The following is a 20,551-nucleotide window of genomic DNA, read 5'->3' on the forward strand; positions in this document are numbered from 1 at the left end:
CAATCTCAAAGTATAATCGATAAGAACTAACCTCTATTACAATTACTAGTAGCCGGACTAACACTCAAATTGCAGTCTAACCATGGAGATAGAGAAATTGAGATAGTTGTGGATATAGGAGAAGACACACAATTAGAAGAAGGGAGATGAGAAGCTTAGACTTGAGAAAGAGGTTGAGAGGAGAGACATTTTTCTTCAACAATACGCATATCCCCACAATCTTAGACCACCGTCCCTTTTAACATAACCATTACGCCCACCAATCCACCTGGATCCCGAATTAACCTGGCCCAATTACTTGTTCTCAGCCCAATAGCTATTTGTATGACATTGGGCTGGGACTGATTCATAACATTCAGTCAATAAGCGAATCAACAAAGAGGAAAAGCGCACATTCAACAGTAATAGGCATGATTCTAACCTTATCTATCACAAGCAAACTAAACATACATTAGTTAAGTCATGAGTTTACCCTCCAGTCCATCATAATCAAATAGAAGCCTAGCAGAAGTAGGGAATAGCATGAACAAACTTCAGTTATTCTATCAAAAGAAATGCGAGTTTTACAAATGTGTACCTAAAGCTGGAAACAAACTTGAATAATCCAAACGAAGCAGAAAATAAGACTCTGAAGTTGAGAGTTGTAACAGAAACAAACTTGAATAATCCAAACGAAACAGTAACATCAAATAGCAGTAGAGAAAGCACACACCAGCTTTGATCTTCAACCCAGAAATCCAGCAGTAAACCCAAGACTAATGAAACTCTAATGCGAAATCACAACCAAATGAGAAGGAAGTTCCAATTTTCAGAAAGAAGAAAAATTAAAGTGTGAAAATTTGTTTCCCAATCAGACTCAAAATGAAGGAAATAAATTCTGAATTTTAGAGGTTTCCTAGTGTAAAATCCATGTGAGAATGTGAAGGGGAGTCTCTTTTTTATAAGGAGAAAATTTTCAGCCCATCTCACATGTGCTCTCCCCAGGGGCGGATGCACGCTTGTTAAAGCGGTGTCACAGTCCGAAAATTTTACTCAATATATGTATTAATACTATACGGAAATGGATAAGTAGGAAAAAATGACACCCCTTAATATAAATTGTATCTTGGTGTGTTGGTTAGGTGCTTGGTTTCCTCTAAGAGGTCAAAGGTTCAAACCTCAATTATCACATTTTTCTTTTGCAAATATTTGACAGAGCCTTCGCGATTAAAAATTGTGATGAAATAGAATTGAACTCGGGATCTTTTCCAATTTAAGACTCAACAAAACCAATAGACTATGACTATTTCTTGTTTACAAATATGATACACAAAGTTATATTCCAATTCTTCTATAAATTTCGACACCGCTTACAAAATTTCCTGCGTACGCCGTGACTCTCCCTAAAATTAAGGAGAAAAAACATCTTTTTAACTAATTCTCTACGGCTGTCCTTTTCTATCCAGTTTCAACACCTTTTAGAACTAAAAATGGATAGCAGTCCAATACTACAAGCTTCTTATATGCTTATATGAAATTCCCCTATTCTTTACTTCTCAATTGTCCCCCTTAAGTTCTGTTTATTACCCTTTCACCCCTTTAATTCCAATTGACATTCACATATCAACAATCAGAAAATTAAGACCAAATCAATGATCAAACAAAACAGAAACAACTTACTAATTAAACCTAACTAAATCATTAAATTAATTAAAACTGATTCAATTAACCTAATTAAAACAGAAACCATTTTTTACCAGCATGATGAAACTTGATCTTCACTCGCTAAAAATGCTGGATCTTAATGCAACATGTAAATTTTTTAGCGAGTGAAGATCCAGTTTATCACCTGAATATTTCTGAAAAAAATCATTGATAGTTTTGATGGTCAGTCTTTGCCTAGTAAGAATATGATGGAAGAATGGCTAAGCATCCACAATGAAAAAAGGGCAACGAAAGTGTTTAATATAACGATAAAGATGAGGAAAGATGTTTCAGATTACTATCACAAGGAAAAAGGAATCATAAAAAAATGAGGTGCTTAGGGCGAGAATATCAACAATTATGGCAAACATACTTTCCCTAGAAAGATCTGATTCTCTTAAGTAGGAGAAAAATGCCTTCTTGTGGTTGATGATCAAGGACTTGACCCAATTTAGTTCATAGGCACAGTCAGGTTGTAATAATATTATTCATTTTAGAAGAATTAACCCAAGTAGCAGCCAATTCAACCGCTTAAATTAAAAATAGTCGGTGGAAGTATAAAATATGCATAATTTATGTATTATATATGTATATCATGCATAAATATTGTATAATCTATGTATATGGTTAGAAAAAGTAAACAGTAAATATGACTGGTTATATGTGTAAAGATCCCTTCATTTTATTTAATTTGGGCTTTATTCCATTTTGTAATTGTAAAATGTAAAAAGAGATTTTTTCTTAACTATACCATATATGAAACCTTATTACCAAATATGTGCATACTATGTAAATTACCTGCCCAGTCCACAAATTTCCTACAATTTCTGTACCATTTGTTTAATACACGATTAATTCGGCAAAATCTTCCATAATTAACGCGCTAAAATCAGGAAAAAATCTTGCGATTGATTGAGTCTACATTAAATTCAAGTTTTGAAACGGAAAGGAGATTTCTGTTCTTCATCTTCATCTTCATCTGTTCTTCCATATATTTTCCACCATTGATAGCCATTAAAAAAACTTGAAAGCTTTGAATTCAAATTTGAGTTTTCAAAAATTATTATTTGTTTGGATTGGGTGTTGTTGAAAATAATCGGGAATATGGTTTGGAGTTTATATCTCAGTTTTGAGGGGTTTTGGTGAAGATTGGACTTGGTTTTGACTGAATTTCAGATTGAAACTCAAAGAAGAAGAAGAAGAAGAAGAAGAAGAAGAAGAAGAAGAAGACATATTGCAGAAATTGTAGATAAATTGTAGATAAATTGTAGATTATTTGTATTCTGATTGTAGATGCTTTATTTTCTGTTTTCATAAATAAAAAACTGTTAAAATTTCTACAAATCTTCTGAATAAACGCAATTATGTCAAAAATCACAATTATGCTACAATTGGATGAGAATTGAGATATAAAAATTTAATGTACCCAGTTTGTAGATAAATTGTAGATTATTTGTATTCTAATTGTAGGTGTTTTGTTTTCTGTTTTCACACATCAAAAACGACTAAAACTTCTACAAATCTTCTGAAAAAACGCAATTATGTCAAAAATCCCAATTATGCTACAATTGAATGAGAATTGGGATATTAAAATTCAATGTACCCAGTTTGTAGATATTTTGTAGATAATTTATAGATTTTCAACATAGATTGTAGTTTAATTGTAGTATAAATGTAGTAATTATGTAGATACCCTTACAAATAATACTGCTTTATACATACTTAAAATTGATTTGTAGTATATTTGTAAAATTTGTGTAAATGAAGAGAAAAATTTTGTAGTCAACATGTGCGAAGATGTATTTAGTTCAAATTCTGATCAATCCAACTGTAACTACAATTTATCTACAATTTCTGCAATATGTCTTCTTCTTCTTCTTCTTCTTCTTCTTCTTCTTCTTCTTCTTCTTCTTCGACTTTCAATCTACAATTCAGCCAAAACCAAATCTAAATCTTCACCAAAACCCCTCAAAATTGAGATATAAACTCCAAAACATATTTCCAATTATTTACAACAACACCCAACAAAACAAATAATGATTTTTGAAAACCCAAATTTGAATTCAAGGATTCAAAGTTTTTTAATGGCTGTCAATGGTGGAATTGTTGCTCTTTTATCTCTTTGTGGTTTGTTCTTCTTCATTGAGAAAAATTTGAAGCTGAAGGTAAATGTGTGTATGAACTTTGAAGATTTATCTTCAATATTTGGTGGATTTAAATGGAGAATAATGAAGAACGTGGGTAGCTTTTGTTCTGTAAAGAACCAAAAAGGCAGTAGCTCTATGTCGTAAAACCATAAGAATATGATTTTGAATCTGAAAAGAAATAGGAAAGCGTGGGCCCTACTATTTCGTATGTAACAAAATTACAATTTTCATCTCTGTATTTTTTGAGAAGAAGAAGGAATGGAGAAGAGGAAGAAAGGGGAGGGGAAAAACTGCGTAGGTCTTAGGAATTAGGGGGATAGAGAAACGTGGGATATATGGACACCTTTAATTAAGGAGTAAAAACTGCCCATTAATTAAACCCTTAATTAAGTATGGTATAAGATTGGTAATTTGGTATACTAAGTGTAATTAAATCAAACCTTAAATATTGAGGGTAATAAGGTTTCCTATGTGACATAGGAAGGTAAATATTCCATGTAAAATATAAATGTAAAAATTGCTCGGGGCGCCCTATTTGGTCGCCCCCATTTAACCTATACCCATTTTTTAAAAAAGTTTTAACTTGTACCCACTTTTTAAACAACTTCAACTCCCTTTCTCCTCCTCCTCCTCATTCTTCTTCTTCTTCTTCTTCTTCTTCTTCTTCTTCTTCTTCTTCTTCTTATTCTTCTTCTTCTTCTTCTTCTTCTTCTTCTTCTTCTTCTTCTTCTTCTTCTTCTTCTTCTTATTATTATTATTATTATTATTATTATTATTATTATTATTATTATTATTATTATTCTTTCTTTTGCTGCTGTTGGTGCTGCTATGAAACTTCAGTTATGGGATGATTGCCATAGATATGTTTATCATATTATTTAAAATAAATTATAAATAATTACGTAAGTTAGTAGACAATAATTTGTGAATATTTTCACGTACGTAAGTTAGTATACAATGAAAATTCTATTCTTTTCACGTTTATTGTTTTCAAAATTTATGATTTAGATATTGTTGGCAATCTGATTGTTTATCTAGTATGTTAGAAAGCTTTTTCAAAAACTTCAGCTTATATAGTGCTGAAGTTTTTACAAATGAACTAAATAACTTCAGCAGCTGAAGTTTTTGAAAAAGCTTTATGACAAAACTAATGAATCCAGGACAAAAAAAAACTTCAGCTTTTAGTGTTGAAGTTTTTACAAATGAACTAAATAACTTCAGCATCTTCTGCTGAAATTTTTGAAAAAGCTTATCCAGGACAAAAAAAACTTCAGCTTATTTAGTGCTGAAGTTTTTATAAATGAACTAAATAACTTCAGCAAAAGATGCTGAAGTTTTTGAAAAGGCTTAATGACAAAACTAATGAATCCATGACAAAAAAACTTTAGCAAATAGAGAACAAAACTTCAGCTATTATGCTTAAGTTCAGCAATTACAAACAAAAGCTTCAATACACTTGGTTCATCACACTTGCTACTTCAGGCTCGTCTACTAGAATGCTGAAGTTTTGCGTGATTGCCTTTGCTACTTCAGCCCCATATGCTGAAGTTACGCGAAAAACTGGGTACACTTGCAATTTTTTTTTTGCAAAGCGGGCACAAATTAAAACGTGACCCAAAAAGTGAGTATAGATGCAAATGCCCCAATATAAATAGATACTCAATTGTAATAGGAGGTCAGACAATTATTTTTTTCGATATATAATCAAATTCTCATTTTTCCTCTGAGATTCAGGTATTTCTTCATCATTTTTGCCTCGATTACTCAAGAATTTTTGCAAGTTATAGTATAATATTACTACATACGTCCTTCCTTAGTTCTTTTTTTCCTCTTTCGGAGAATATTCCTTCCTTCCTTCCTTCCCCTAGGTAGATGTTGAGTCATAATTTAAAGTTTATGGATTCTAAACTTGCCATTAAACTCATATTTAGCCTTAGTTACTTAGTTCGCAATTAAATAATTTTACATATTTAATGAACTTTATAATACAAATACGAAATCTAAGCAAAAATTAATGGGTTCATCCAAATCCGTACCTAATACTCTAGCCTAGGAGACATCATCTGGTTATTCAACTTAATATTATTCAAGATAGAATTAGGTTGATCATGAAGTTGAGAGGGCGAGGATGAGAGTATCTTTTGGTAAGGACTTAGTTGCTTTTTATACACGAAATGCATGAAGAAAAGCATTAATTCCTAACTCCTATTTTAGTAGAATTCTTAACATCTATAAATTTCACTTTCCCAAACCAAAATTCTCATAGTACTCCAAAAAACATTTTGTCCCCTCAACTCCTAAAAATGGCAACAAAGAGTCTTCTCCTCGTCCTTGTTGCTAGTGCACTTGCTTTATCCATAGACGCTAGGAACCTTAGAACAATGGTAAAAGCAGTTTATGAACATAAGTCATATTACCCGCCTCCTTTACCGCCTGATTTTGGTGTGTTTCAGGATAGCAAGGCGACTTTTGGTGTAGGACCTGGCTTAGGAGCAAGTATTGAAGGTCATGGTCCACATGGTCATGGAAGTTTTGATGGCAATGAAGGTTTTGGTGACTATGACAATAAGAATGCTAATGATAAAGATGTGCTTATTGCTAGTGGCCAAAGTGAAGTACTAGATGATGGGGCACTTGGGCGTGACCAACCCTAAACTTCGAGTTCCATGTAGTGTCTACCCTAGAGGCGGAGCGAGGATTTCGATATTATGAGTTCTAGATTTTAGAATGACGATTTTAAATGCTAATAACTGGATCCTAAAATTTTAATACAAATATACCATTTGAGCAAAAGTTACTGAATTCTGCCGAACCCGTAACTAGGCTTCTAGCTCCGCCGAAATGTAGAATCGATGAGAACTTTGTTACTTGAAATGAAACTTCAGTCAATTGGTATTTAGTATTTATACAAAGTCAATTGCCCTTAATTTTGCAATGTTTTCCTAGTCCCTTAATTGCTCACCACATCCTATTGGAGCTTGACCGAAAATCTGGCCAGTCTTATCAATTAGGGACCTCATTGATAGTTTTGATTTCAAGAACATTATTTACATGAATTTAACTTAACTTAAATACATTGAAAATATAAATACTTTTTGCACTGTTAGTATATTTGTAATTATTACTTACGATGTTTTTAGGGTATAATGATACATTAATTTCCTTTTAAAGATATTGTTAGGTTTAAGATTTTAGACTCAAGTTACATTGTATTTGTGTTAATCCAATAAGAGTCTGCGGTAGAGAGGTGAATTCCGAATATAACTCATCAATAGATTATATTGTTCGAACCCTCCAAAATGTTGGCGTACTTATGTCAGATTCTCCAAAAATGCATAATTTTTTGAAGGATTTGACGCATAATATTTTTAAAGGATCCAACACACCCGATGATTTTTTTTAAAGAACCGTGCAACATAGTCAATAGGTGCATTCCTAAAAGATAATTAGTTTTTGTTGAAACTATATTGATTTATTAGTTATAAAAGTGACCTTCTCATGAGCTATCCAAACGAAACCTACATATATTGCTATGAAATCCAATCCATGCTTACATTCAAAATTTAAATAAGATTTTCATATTTTATGCTCTATGTGATACCAAACCAAGATCATAGCTAAATATAATAAACTAGAAATGTACTAAACCTAATCCCAAATTGAATCATTCAACTTCAATCACAGAGTCTGGAGCAATTATACAGTTGCATCATTCCATTACAAACCATAAGGGACAACAAGGGAAAAGCATATTCTTAACCTCCCCAAAGATGAATTTACCCAATCATTTAACTTAAAAATCGGACATTCTCTTTTACAAATTATGGGTTTCTCCGCTAATCAAAATTTAATCACATGCTCCAAATGGCCGCTTTACACTACTCAAAATTTATTGATTTTAAGTTATATACTTTGACGGGTGCAAAATATATTTAAATAATCAAATTACTCATTAAATAATTACGGATAAATTTCTCGATAACCATTAATTAGTAATTTGATTAAAATATTAGTTAACCTGTTATCACATATAAAACTTCATTGATAGTATAGAAAAATATTTACTACAAAATATACTCCTTGCGTCTCAATTGATACGAGGGTTTGACTAGATACATAATTTTAAAAAATATTGAAATTATTATATTTATCGTCTAAAATAAGTTATAGAAATTTCCGTGGCTATAAATATTATACTTGAAATAATAAATATAGAATGACGTGACAAAGGAAGAAGAGCCTTGAAATAAAGATAAAATTATCTTTATGTGACATATTAATTACAAGTTTGAACAGTAAAATTAACCACTAATATTTACATCAAAGATTGCTTAAATCATTTCCGGCTATATGCACGGGACTGCTATTTTATGATGTGACAAAGAAGAATGTCACATAAATTTGGAGAGAATGAATATTATTTAAATCCAAATCTAATTACATGGTCCAAATGGGTCCCGCATACCATAACCCCTCTAGATATTTAGCTGAAACCAAACTGCGGAAGACTGAAAATAGTAAAATAAAGATCAAATCTTTCATTCTTGTTACAGTTGATGAACTGAAGAAGAGCAAAAAGAATGGGATCAATCGCGAAAAAGGGGTTGCAAAAATACTTGGTACAACTTCAGCAACATCCTTTAAGAACAAAGGTCTCACCTTTTTCTCACTTTCTACATTTTTTTTGACTAATCTCTCTTTCTTTGCTTCATTTTCTCTAATTTGTTAAGTGGGGTTTGGCTATTTCGGATTTCTAGTTCAATTCATGATGTGGGTAATTTTTTATATCTCGAAAAGTTTCCATTTAAGAACAAAGATCTCAGCTTTTCCCCTCTTTTTTTTGCACCGCTTGTCCGAGTCTCTAAGAGCCCCGACTAATCCCGGGTTGCACAAGTCCTCGGCAAGGAGTTTTCTGTAAGTGCACCACTGTTAATTCAGGTTTTATCCAGTCCGATGACCCTCACAAATTGTTTGCACCCCGTGGGTTTCGAACTTGAGGCCTTGAAAGGGAGCAAACCACAAGGCTCAAGTCAATTGCCACCGACCCCCGAGGGTTTCTCAGCTTTTCCCCCTCTCTCCTAGTTTCTTTATATTTTTAGTTTTTTTTTTTTTTAAATTTTTATATCAGTGAATATGGTTTTAAAATAGAGACTAACTTAAAAATAATTTTAATGTAAAGTTTAAGTTCTGTGCAATGGTAGTGTAAAAGATATTTACACAATCAGGTCAATTAAAAGTTAATAGTAGGTAAATATGTTTGATCATTGATTGTTTATATTTAATACATAAATGGTAAGTAACTTGTTATAACATGTTAAAATTATATTGATAATGTAAAAAAATACTATTAGTGCATATAACTTAAATCCTTAATGTGATGGCATGTGACACCCAATGGTGTGGACTAGTCGTCAATGAAGTAGGAGTGGATCATGGTAAATTACAGAGGCAAAAAGTTAGGTGATTTATTTCTATTTGTCTAAATCTTGATAGATAGAGTTACTTGCTATTTGCACCGGTGTGAGGTAGCAATTATGGAGTTGATTAGTTAAGGTGCGTGTAAGTTGGCCGAACACCACCATTATAAAAACAAATAGTTTAACTATGATGGATCTGAGTGCGTTGTAGTTGCATCCTAGTGTAGTCAGAGGTTCATACCGTCTCTACCTGTGAGTTTGGGCTATTAGTGGACATGAATTGAATAGATCGAATATAAAAGATTCTTGTAGTTGACTTTAACTAGTCTGGAATTGAGACGTAGTTGATCAAGTTGATGAGTGTGGGTCGTGTTTAATGTTTTTAGCTCAACTGGTACTGCGTTGTATTGTTATAGATTTCTGAAGTTTGCAATTTATAATTGCAGGCAATAACAGCGGCAGTTTTGTCAGCGATCAGTGATATAGTGGCTCAAAAGATCACTGGCATTAAGAGACTTCAAGTCAGACGCCTTCTTCTGAAAGTGGTACCGTTTTCATAGCTTCCTTTTAAACATATCCGTTTGCTTCTTTTTTCTCCTTTCCTTGTTGTGTGTACTGTGGAAATCTGAAGCATCGCTTGATTTGTTCAAATATGTTCAACTTTATTAACTTTATCGCTGGAATTCGAAGTATTAATCTCTGCACCTAATGGTAAACGCCAAAATACTCCGTAGTCCTCTCGAATGGGTGTATTGCGAGTGCAATATATAAGTTTGTGAATCTCAAGGAAATTTCCGTCACAAGATTGTTGGATTACGCCTCTCATTGGTAAGGTTTGTTTCTGGAGTTAAACGGTCCTGCAACAGTTAAACATTAATTCTGCATCCTCTTGCTCGAAGCAAGGTAAAAGGCTACCAGTAGAATACTTTTCTGACTCTGCCCTTTTTCTGTGAACTGTTCTAGAATTAATTTTCTTAATAGAAAACTTCTACTCCATCCATCCCAATTTATGTGCATTGTTTGACCGAGCACGAAGTTTAAGAAAGAAAGTTTTTTGAATCTTATGGTCTTAAACTGTCACGACCCCAACCCCGGTCATGATGGCGCCCAACACACTGCTAGGCAAGCCCGACCATTCAACAACAGTATCCCAAATCACCTAATGAAGCTACAACAACTCTCGGAATTCCATTCCGACTCTCGGATCAAAATCTCACCTATCAACCGGAATTCGCCAAAATACTAACTTCGCCAATTCAAGCCTAATTCTACTCCGTACCTCCAAAATAAATTCCGATCACACTCCTAAGCCACATATCATCCCCGAAGCTAACCGAATCACCGAAAATCACATCCGAGCCCTCTAACTCAATAGTCAACGTCCGGTTGACTTTTTCCAAAACAAGCCTTCCTTAAAGAGACTAAGTGTCTCATTTCCTATCAAAGCCAATCCGATTTAACTCTAACACCGAATACCGATAACGAAACATGAAGAAGCATAAAAATGGGGGAAACGGGGCGGTAACTCATGAGACGACGGGCCGAGTCGTCACATCCTTCCCAACTTAAACAAACGCTCGTCCTCGAGCGAGTCAAGAAACATACCTGAAGCGTCAAACAGGTGAGGATATCTGCTCCACATCTCCCGCTCGGTCTCCCAGGTAGCTTCCTCCACGGGCCGACCTCTCCACTGCACTTTTACAGAAGAGATATCCTTTGAACTCAATTTCTGAACCTAACGACCCAAAATAGCCACTGGCTCCACATCAAAGGTCAAATCACCATCCAACTGAACCGTGCTAAAATCCAAAACATGGGACGGGTCCCCAACATACTTCCGGAGCATAGAAACATGAAATACCGGATGCACACTCGACAAGCTGGGTGGCAAAGCAAGCATATAGGCCACCTCCCCAATCCTCCTAAGTACCTCAAAAGGTCCAATGAATCGTGGACTCAACTTTCCTTTCTTTCCAAATCTCATAACACCCTTCGTGGGCGAAACCTTCAGCAAGACCTTCTCACCAACCATGTAGGACACATCTCGAACTTTCCGGTCCGCATAACTCTTCTGACGCGACTGCGCTGTACGAAGCCTCTCCTGAATCACCTTCACCTTCTCTAAGGCATCATGAACCAAATCTGTCCCCAATAGCCTAGCCTTGCCGGGCTCGAACCAACCAACTGGAGATCTACACCGCCTCCCATACAAAGCCTCATACGGTGCCATCTGAATGCTGGACTGATAGCTGTTGTTGTAGGCAAACTCTGCAAGCGGCAGAAACTCATCCCAAGAACCTCCGAAATCAATCATACAGGCACGCAACATATCCTCAAATATCTGAATAGTACGCTCGGACTGTCCGTCCGTCTGAGGATGAAATGTTGTGCTGAACTCCACCTGGGTACCCAACTCTCGCTGAAAAGTCCTCCAAAACTAAGAAGTAAACTGAGTACCTCTATCTGAGATAATGGAAACTGGAACACCGTGCAATCGCACAATCTCTCGGATAAATATCCCCGCCAACCGCTCCGAAGAATAAGTAGTACACACCGGAATGAAGTGCGCGGACTTGGTCAGCCGATCCACAATCACCCAAATAGAATCAAATTTCTTCAAAGTCCGAGGAAGACCACTCACAAAATCCATGGTAACTCTCTCCCACTTCCATTCTGGGATAATCATCCGCTGAAGCAAACCACCCGGTCTCTGATGCTCATATTTCACCTGCTGACAGTTGAGACACCGAGCTACATAACCTACAATATCTTTCTTCATTCTTCTCCACCAATAGTGTTGTCTCAAGTCCTGATACATCTTCGCGGCACCTGGATGAATAGAATACCGCGAGCTGTGGGCCTCCTCCAGAATTAACTCTCTAAGCCCATCTACATTGGGCACACATATACGACCCTGCATCCTCAATACGCCATCATCATCTATAGTCACATCCCTGACATCATCATGCTGAACTCTGTCCTTAAGGACAAGCAAATGCGGATCATCATACTGGCGTTCTCTGATGCGATCATATAAGGAAGACCGAGAAACCACACAAGCCAACACCCGACTGGGCTCAGAAATGTCCAGTCTCACAAACCGATTAGCCAAGGTTTGAACATCAACTGCAAAGGGCCTCTCCCCAACTGGAATGTACGCCAAACTTTCCATACTGACTGCCTTTCGGCTCAAGGCATCTGCCACTACATTGGCCTTTCCCGGATGATACAAAATAGTGATGTCATAATCTTTTAGCAACTCAAGCCACCTCCGTTGCCTCAAATTAAGGTCTTTCTGCTTAAACAAATGCTGAAAACTGCGATTATCAGTGAATACCTCTCAAGATACGCCATATAAATAGTGCCTCCAAATCTTCTAAGGCATGAACTATAGCAGCCAACTCTAGGTCATGAACAAGGTAGTTCTTCTCATGGGGCTTTAATTGACGAGAAGCATAAGCGATAACTCTACCCTCCTGCATCAATACACAGCCAATCCCAACTCTCGAAGCATCACAATATACAGTATATGAACCTGTAGCTGATGGTAAAACCAATATTGGAGCTGTGGTCAAAACTGTCTTGAGCTTCTGAAAGCTCTCCTCACACTCGTCAGACCATACAAATGGAGCACCTTTCTGAGTCAACTTGGTCAAGGGCGACGCAGTGGATGAAAACCCCTGAACAAACCGGCGATAATAGCCTGCTAATCCGAGAAAACTACGGATCTCTGTGGCTGAGGACGGTCGAGACCAACTCTGCACTGCTTCTATCTTCTTTGGATCAACCTGAATACCCTCGCTGGACACTATATGTCCCAAGAATGTCACAAAACTTAGCCAAAATTCACACTTGGAGAATTTTGCATAAAGCTTCTCCTCCCTCAATCTCTGCAACACTACACGCAAATGCTTGGCGTGCTCCTCCTGGCTACGCGAGTACACCAGAATGTCATCAATAAATACAATAACAAAAGAATCCAGATAAGGCCGAAATACACTGTTCATCAAATGCATGAACGTTGCTGGGGCATTGGTCAGCCCGAAAGACATGACTAGAAACTCATGGTGACCATATCTAGTCCTGAAAGCTGTCTTAAGAATATCCGAGTCCCTGATTTTTAACTGGTGATAGCCCGAACGGAGATCAATTTTTGAAAACACCCTCGCTCCCTGAAGCTGATCAAATAAGTCATCAATGCGAGGCAAATGATATTTGTTCTTCACTGTTACCTTATTTAACTGCCTGTAGTCAATGCACATTGCCATCTTTCTTCTTCACAAATAGAACTGGCGTACCCCACGGTGACACACTAGGCCGAATGAACCCCTTGTCTAGGAGTTGCTGAAGCTGCTCCTTCAATTCTTTCAACTCTGCTGGTGCCATACGATATGGCGGAATAGAAATGGGCTGGGTGCCCGGCACCAAGTCAATGCCAAAATCGATATCCCTGTCCGGCGGCATGCCCGACAGATCTACAGGAAATACATCAGGAAAATCCCTCACAACTGGGACAGAATCAATACTAGGAGTCTCAACTCCAACATCTCGCACAAAAGCTAGATATGATAGACAACCCTTCCCAACCATACGCTGGGCTTTCAAGAAGGAAATTACTCTGCTAGGAACATAATTAGTCATACCATGCCACTCGATCCTCGGAACACCCGGAATAGCCAAAGTAACTATCTTAGCATGCCAGTCTAGAATAGCATGACACGGAGATAGCTAATCCATGCCCAGAATAACATCAAAATCTACCATGCTCAACAACAATAAATCAACTCGAGTCTCCAGACCCCCAATAGTCACAATACAAGACCGATACACATGGTCTACAATAATAGTATCGCCCACCGGGGTGGATACGTGCACAGGTAAAGCAAGACACCCTCGGGTCGTACCCAAATGATGAGCAAAATATGAGGACACATAAGAATAGGTGGATCCGGGATCGAATAATACAGAGGCATCTCTGTGGCAGACTGGAACAATACCTGTAATGACAGCATCTGAAGCAATATCATCTGTCCTGCCTGGAATAGCATAGAAACAAGCCTGGCCACCGCCTGATCGACCTCCCCCTCTGGGGCGACCCCTGGATGCCTGACCTCCACCCCTAACTGACTAGGCGGGTGCTGAAGAAACTGGAGCAGAAGACGAAGGTTGGCCTCTCTGCTGAAACTGACCACCACGAAGTCGAGGACACTGCCTCTTTATATGACCAAACTCTCCGCACTCGTAGCAACTACCAGGTACCGGAGAAGGGAACTGGAGGGAACCCCTCGCACCTGAATGACCAGCCGATGCACTCGGCGCAGATGAACCCTGAACTGAAGGGGCATAGGATGAACTCTGAGCTGGGAGAGCGTTAAGTAAAGATTGGCCCTGCTGAAATCCCTGATGACCACGGTCTGAAGATGTCCTACTATACTTTGGACGGGCCGGCTGAGGAGGTTTGAAGGAACGACCTCTACCACGCTGGAATTGGCCCCTAGACGGAGCACCACTGAAACTGCCTGAACCTCTGGGCCTCTTGGCCTCCCTTTCCTCTCTTTTTCTGCGGCGAACTGTCTCAATATCACGAGCAATGTCAACCACACCCTCGAACGAAACACCCAATACTCTCTCTAGTCATCAAAATGCGGAGAGAGTAGTTAAGACCATCCACGAATCTCCGGATCCTCTCACGATCCGTCGGAATCATCCAAGTAGCATGACGAGCCAACTATGAAAATCTCATCTCGTACCGGGTCACGGACATATCTCCCTGAGTCAACCACTCAAACTGCCTACGCAGCTCCTCTCTGCGGGACTGAGGTACATACTTCTCCAGAAATAGAGTGGAGAACTGCTGCCAAGTAAGGGGCGCTGCACCAACAGGTCTACGCCTCTCAAAATCTTCCCACCAGGTAAATGCAGCTCCCTGGAACTGAAATGTAGTAAAAGATACACCACTCGACCCCAAAATCCCTGCGGTGCGAAGCATACGCTGACACTTGTCGAGAAAACCCTGGGCATCCTCGCCCTCTGCACCACTGAATGTTGGAGGCTGGATCCTACCAAATCTCTCGAGACGACGCTGCTCATCGTCTGGCATAGCTGGGACCATAAGGTTCTGAACTGGTGCAACCGGCTGAGCTGGAACAGCTTCCGGTGTCTGCAATCCCTGCACAACCTGCTCAGCTGTGTGATTAACAGGAGTCTGGGTGCCTTCCCTGGCCTGTGAAGTAGCTGCGGCTGTAGTGGCTGAGACCGCCTGAGCTAGGCCAGTGCAAACTGTCAAAATCTGAGCCAAGGTCTCCTGAAGACCCGAAATCACAATAGGCATAGCTGGTGCTTGAACTGGTACAGCTGCTGGAGCCTGATCTGGAACTGGGGCAGCTGGTGGATTAAAAGGTGCTGCCCGCGCTACTCTACCTCTGCCACGCCCACGACCGCGTCCACGGCCTCTGGTGGCATCAATGGGTGGCACTGGTGGTCGTCTGCCTCGTCTAGTAGCACGAGTCCTCGCCATCTGCGAGAGAATAGAATGATAGAAATTTTTAGTGTTCGGATCAACAAAGTCGCACGACAAGAATTTCAAGAATATGAAGTTTTCCTAAAGGTTCTGCAGCCTCTCGAGGATAAATACAGATGTCTCCGTACCGATCCGCGAGACTCTACTAAACCGGCTCATGACTCGCGAGACCAATTAACCTAGGCTCTGATACCAACTTGTCACGACCCCAACCCCGGTCATGATGGCGCCCAACACACTGCTAGGCAAGCCCGACCATTCAACAACATTATCCCAAATCACCTAACGAAGCTACAGCAACTCTCGAAATTCCATTCCGACTCTCGGATCAAAAACTCACCTATCAACCGGAATTCGCCAAAATACTAACTTCGCCAATTCAAGCCTAATTCTATTCCAGACCTTCAAAATAAATTCCGATCACACTCCTAAGCCACATATCATCCCCCGAAGCTAACCGAATCACCAGAAATCACATCCGAGCCCTCTAACTCAATAGTCAACATCCGGTTGACTTTTTCCAAAACAAGCCTTCCTTAAAGAGATTAAGTGTCTCATTTCCTATCAAAGCCAATCCGATTTAACTCTAACACCGAATACCGATAACGAAACATGAAGAGGCATAAAAATGGGGGAAACGGGGCGGTAACTCATGAGACGACGGGCCGGATCGTCACATAAACCATCCATAGATATTTGTCTAGGGTAAAATGAGAGGTTTAAAGTTAAATTGTTTAAAAAAAAAGTGTCATTCTTTTTGGCACAAACAGAAAAGGAAAGTGTCACATAAAGTAGGACAGAGGGAGTGATATATATCGGCAAAATGGGATTGTAAAAGTTTGCTGACTTCCTTTCTCACGCTTAATGTAGATGGTCTGATGAACCTTTTTGCTGGTTCTTGAGAATTCTGATTCTCCGATATGTCTGAGTAATTGATGTTAAATTTTTAGATTCTTTGTAGCCCTTCCCCGGACCTATGATTGTTTTTTGAAATATTTTGATTGTGAGCTGCAAAGGATGTAGCAGTTGTTTTCTTTAGTGGGAGTCATTTTACTTTCCTTTTCTTTTGATCGAATCATCCTTTTCCTATTCTGAGCCCGGTGCATAAGGCTTCTCCTTGGAGTCTAGAGACGTCTGCAGTACAGGGTTACCCTTGCCTGCAAGAGAGGCTCTTTCTGCCTAAAATCGACATCAGAATTTGTCGAAACATTAAAAAAGAAGTTAGAATCTTTTAACTAGCTTCTGGAACATATTAACTTATTACTGCACGCTGTATTAAGAAATCAGTAGTATAAGTAAAATTTGAGAAAACTGACAATGATATGAAAGTGATGCTTGAAAATGCTTCGATATCTTTTAGCTGCTGTGAAGTTGTGTCTTTCTTGTTCGGAGAAAATGGAAACAGAACAAACAAATAGCCAGTAAGCATATGCTAGGACGTTTGAGCTTCATCTCAACATTAATTTCTGATGGGGCACTTATTATCAGAATCGTGTATCCTTTATATCTATTCCTTTGCTTACCACATATAAGTTGCTATCTGGGATTTTCATTGGCTGCTAACATAATTACGTGCAGCTTTTTGGCTTTGCCTATCTTGGGCCATTTGGGCATTTTCTTCACTTATTACTGGATAAACTTTTCAAGGGGAAGAAAGACACAACAACAGTTGCAAAAAAGGTAATTAAACACTGCTTCTCTGTATAATTTACAATATGTATCGGGATAAGAAGTTGCAGATTCCTATTGAATCCGCATCCTTTAGTGTCACAATTACCCCTCAGTCCTTTTATTTTTCTTTTTGATGTAATAGATTAATTTCAACATTAATCAATCATAATGAAACTCCTTTGCTATATTACCAATTTGGTCAAACAGTATTTTTCAGTTGGGGAAAGCTCTAGAAGAGTAATGACCAGATTAGTACACAAGAATATGAAACTTGCAATTTAATTGTTTCAGGTGGTGTTGGAGCAAGTGACATCTTCGCCTTGGAATAACTTGCTTTTCATGATTTACTATGGGTTAGTTATTGAAAGTGAGTTTTATTCCGAGCTACAACTATATTTCATCTTTGCAACTCTTAATTATTTAACCTTATAACCCCCCCCAAAAAACTAATTATTTCACGGATTACATGATGCTTCTGCAAGTAAATACACAATAAATTGAAGTTATGACTATTGGAACCTTCACTGTTGACTTAGAATGCATGAATCATTTTTGGATTTGAATCTACTAAATTTTTGATAGCCTGTTTGGCCAAGCTTATTTTTGGCCAAAAATGTTTTTTTTTTGGCCAAAAGTACTTTTGGCCTCAATTTGAGGTGTTTGACCAAGCTTCTGGAAGGGAAAAAAGTGCTTTTGAGGAGAAGCAGAAGCAGCTTTGGAGAAGCAGAAAAAAGTAGCTTCTCTTCAAAAGCACTTTTGGCCTCAATTTGAGGTGTTTGGCCAAGCTTCCGGAAGGAAAAAAGTGCTTTTGAGGAGAAGCAGAAGCAGTTTTGGAGAAGCAGACAAAAGTAGTTTCTCTTCAAAAGCACTTTTTTGAGAAGCACTTTTGAGAAAAATACACTTAGAAACAGTTTTTTAAAGCTTGGCCAAACACTAATTGCTGCTCAGAAGTGCTTTTCAAACTAATTAGCCAAACACAAACTGTTTCTCAGCGAAAGTACTTTTGAAAAAAAGCACTTCTCAAAATAAGCTGATTTTTTGTAGCTTGGCCAAACGGGCTATGAATGTCAAATGCACTCTGAAGCGCTACACCTTTTACAAGCTGCACCAAAAGATTCTTTACAGTGTACAAGCTTTGATTAAACTACAAAGTTTTCTCATGTGAAAGCAGCCTGAAACTATTTTTCTTGTGCCGAAGTTGCTCATCTCTATTTTCTGGATCTCCCATTTTAACTAATACCCTGAAATATTCTTGTTTCAAAAGAAGTATTTTGCTTGAGTATTTCTTATTGAGTACTTATGCCATGAGGGTGGGAGAGGAGGAGATGTTTCGTGATTGATAAGGATGTAAAGGTCAAGTGATTTCTGGCCGCTCTGAACTTGGGCGGAAGGAGGAAGGATACTCCTTTTATTTCCCTTCTAATTGTACCAATTATTAGAAGTAGATGATGAATACTCCTAATAAACCAATGATTTTCTCTACCCTGAATCTTGTAATATGTACAGGTAGACCCTGGATCCAGGTGAAGTCTAATATTAAGAGGGAATATCCAAAAGTGCAATATACGGCTTGGACGGTTTGTCAAATTGTCCCTCTTTCAGATTCAAATTTTGTTATTATGCTGTATAGTGAACTATAACTGTATCAATCGTTCAAACTACACAGTTTTGGCCAGTCGTAGGTTGGATTAATCACCAGTATGTGCCGCTGCAGTTCCGTGTCATCTTTCACAGCATCGTCGCATGTGGCTGGTATGCTACATTTACCTACTCGTTGTTACTTGTTTCTGATATGGTCAACTTCATTTCCACCTCAATGATTGATTTCACAAAATCGTTGATCCTTTCTTGTTTTCAACTTGTAGGGGAATATTTTTAAATCTACGTGCAAGATCAATGGCCTTAAAGAAAGCTTGAAAAAATCTCGAAGTTGCAATTTGGACATGGTACCATATTCATATATAGTTCAACGATTACAGGGGCTTGCTTCTTCAAGCTCCATCCAACCTATACAAGAAGTCGCTCGCTTTCTCTCTGCTACTAGTGGCTTGTCATTAATGAATGCTGTCCGTTTTTAGTTTGTTGTATTTTATCTTTCTTTTCTGTGTTTTTATTTTCTTGAATATTAGGACATCTTTTAACTACAAGGTTGGTTGTCATAGAGCACCATTCTAGTTGATGATGGCCATAATTTTTATAACTACAAAGCTTATACAAGGAATAGTTTATTTCTTCGGAAATGCTTTTACAATTTGATTTCCTTATTTGCATTAGTCATGGATGACAAAACAAATCCAAGAATGCAAAGAATGCCAAAGCTGGGCAAAGATCACTTTTCGCCCGCGACCAAAACTATTTACCTCCGGTAACCACAAAAGTGTATGAAATTTGTATATTTTTGTATATATCTTATAGAAATGCATATATATACAAAAAATATGTATTTATTCAGCTATTATTTTGAAACGGCTAAATAATGTCATTTTCCCTATATTTATTTATTTATTTATTTATTAGTCTTTTGAAGGGGAATGTTGATGTAACTGGTAAAGTTGCTGCCATATGACCGGGAGGTCACAGACTCACTGATGTTTAGCTTAAAACATATATATTTCTATGTATATCGCCTCATATTTTACTTTTGTTTCGTGAATTTGGGATGTTAAATACTATGATTTATGTTAATTTGAAGTGTTTTTTGTGTAGGAATGATTCGAGAGCAATTGGGGGCGAAACGCGCAAGATTTGAACTAAAACGAACAAAACCGAACGAATTGAGCATTTGGGCGTCACAGGCAGCGCCTGGCGCCACCTGTGGCGCTGGAGGCAGAATGGAAGTTGAGGCAGCGCCCTGGTGGGCGCTAGGCGCCGAGCTGGGCGCCGTTGACACGGATTTTGTCCGGGACACAGTTTATTCGGCCCTAGGCCTACCCAACACGTATAAAAGTAAGACTAAACATATTTTGGAAGGGAAGACGCCACTTTGGAGATATCCAACATATTTTTGAAGGGAGTTTCACGTGGAGGAACACACACCACGCGTGGAGGAGGCTTCTAACTAGTTTTTCTTCTCTTCTCTTCCTTTAATTTCATAGTTTATTAGTTCTAGAGTT

At 38.1% G+C, this 20,551-nt stretch overlaps 1 protein-coding gene across 1 annotated transcript; it reads left to right on the top strand.

Annotated features, from left to right (window-relative positions):
• The first annotated feature begins 8,274 nt into the window (after positions 1–8,274).
• On the top strand, positions 8,275–19,678 carry LOC104244686 (peroxisomal membrane protein PMP22-like). The gene is made up of 7 exons (XM_070155858.1): positions 8,275–8,482; positions 9,694–9,792; positions 17,346–17,447; positions 17,730–17,805; positions 18,945–19,015; positions 19,105–19,190; positions 19,304–19,678. The coding sequence occupies exons 1-7, from the start codon at positions 8,411–8,413 to the stop codon at positions 19,353–19,355; spliced, it is 558 nt and encodes a 185-aa protein (XP_070011959.1). The 5' UTR covers positions 8,275–8,410; the 3' UTR covers positions 19,356–19,678.
• Positions 19,679–20,551: the final 873 nt, after the last annotated feature.

The sequence above is a fragment of the Nicotiana sylvestris genome, chromosome 9 (assembly GCF_000393655.2).
Source record: "Nicotiana sylvestris chromosome 9, ASM39365v2, whole genome shotgun sequence".
Taxonomy (NCBI): domain Eukaryota; kingdom Viridiplantae; phylum Streptophyta; class Magnoliopsida; order Solanales; family Solanaceae; genus Nicotiana; species Nicotiana sylvestris.

Excerpts from the sequence above, each read along its gene's own strand:
- LOC104244686 (XM_070155858.1), top strand. The coding sequence starts at position 8,411 with ATGGGATCAATCGCGAAAAAGGGGTTGCAAAAATACTTGGTACAACTT. Across the intron at positions 17,448-17,729 it reads CAACAACAGTTGCAAAAAAG|GTGGTGTTGGAGCAAGTGAC; the intron begins GTAATTAAACAC and ends TAATTGTTTCAG. Across the intron at positions 17,806-18,944 it reads CTATGGGTTAGTTATTGAAA|GTAGACCCTGGATCCAGGTG; the intron begins GTGAGTTTTATT and ends TAATATGTACAG.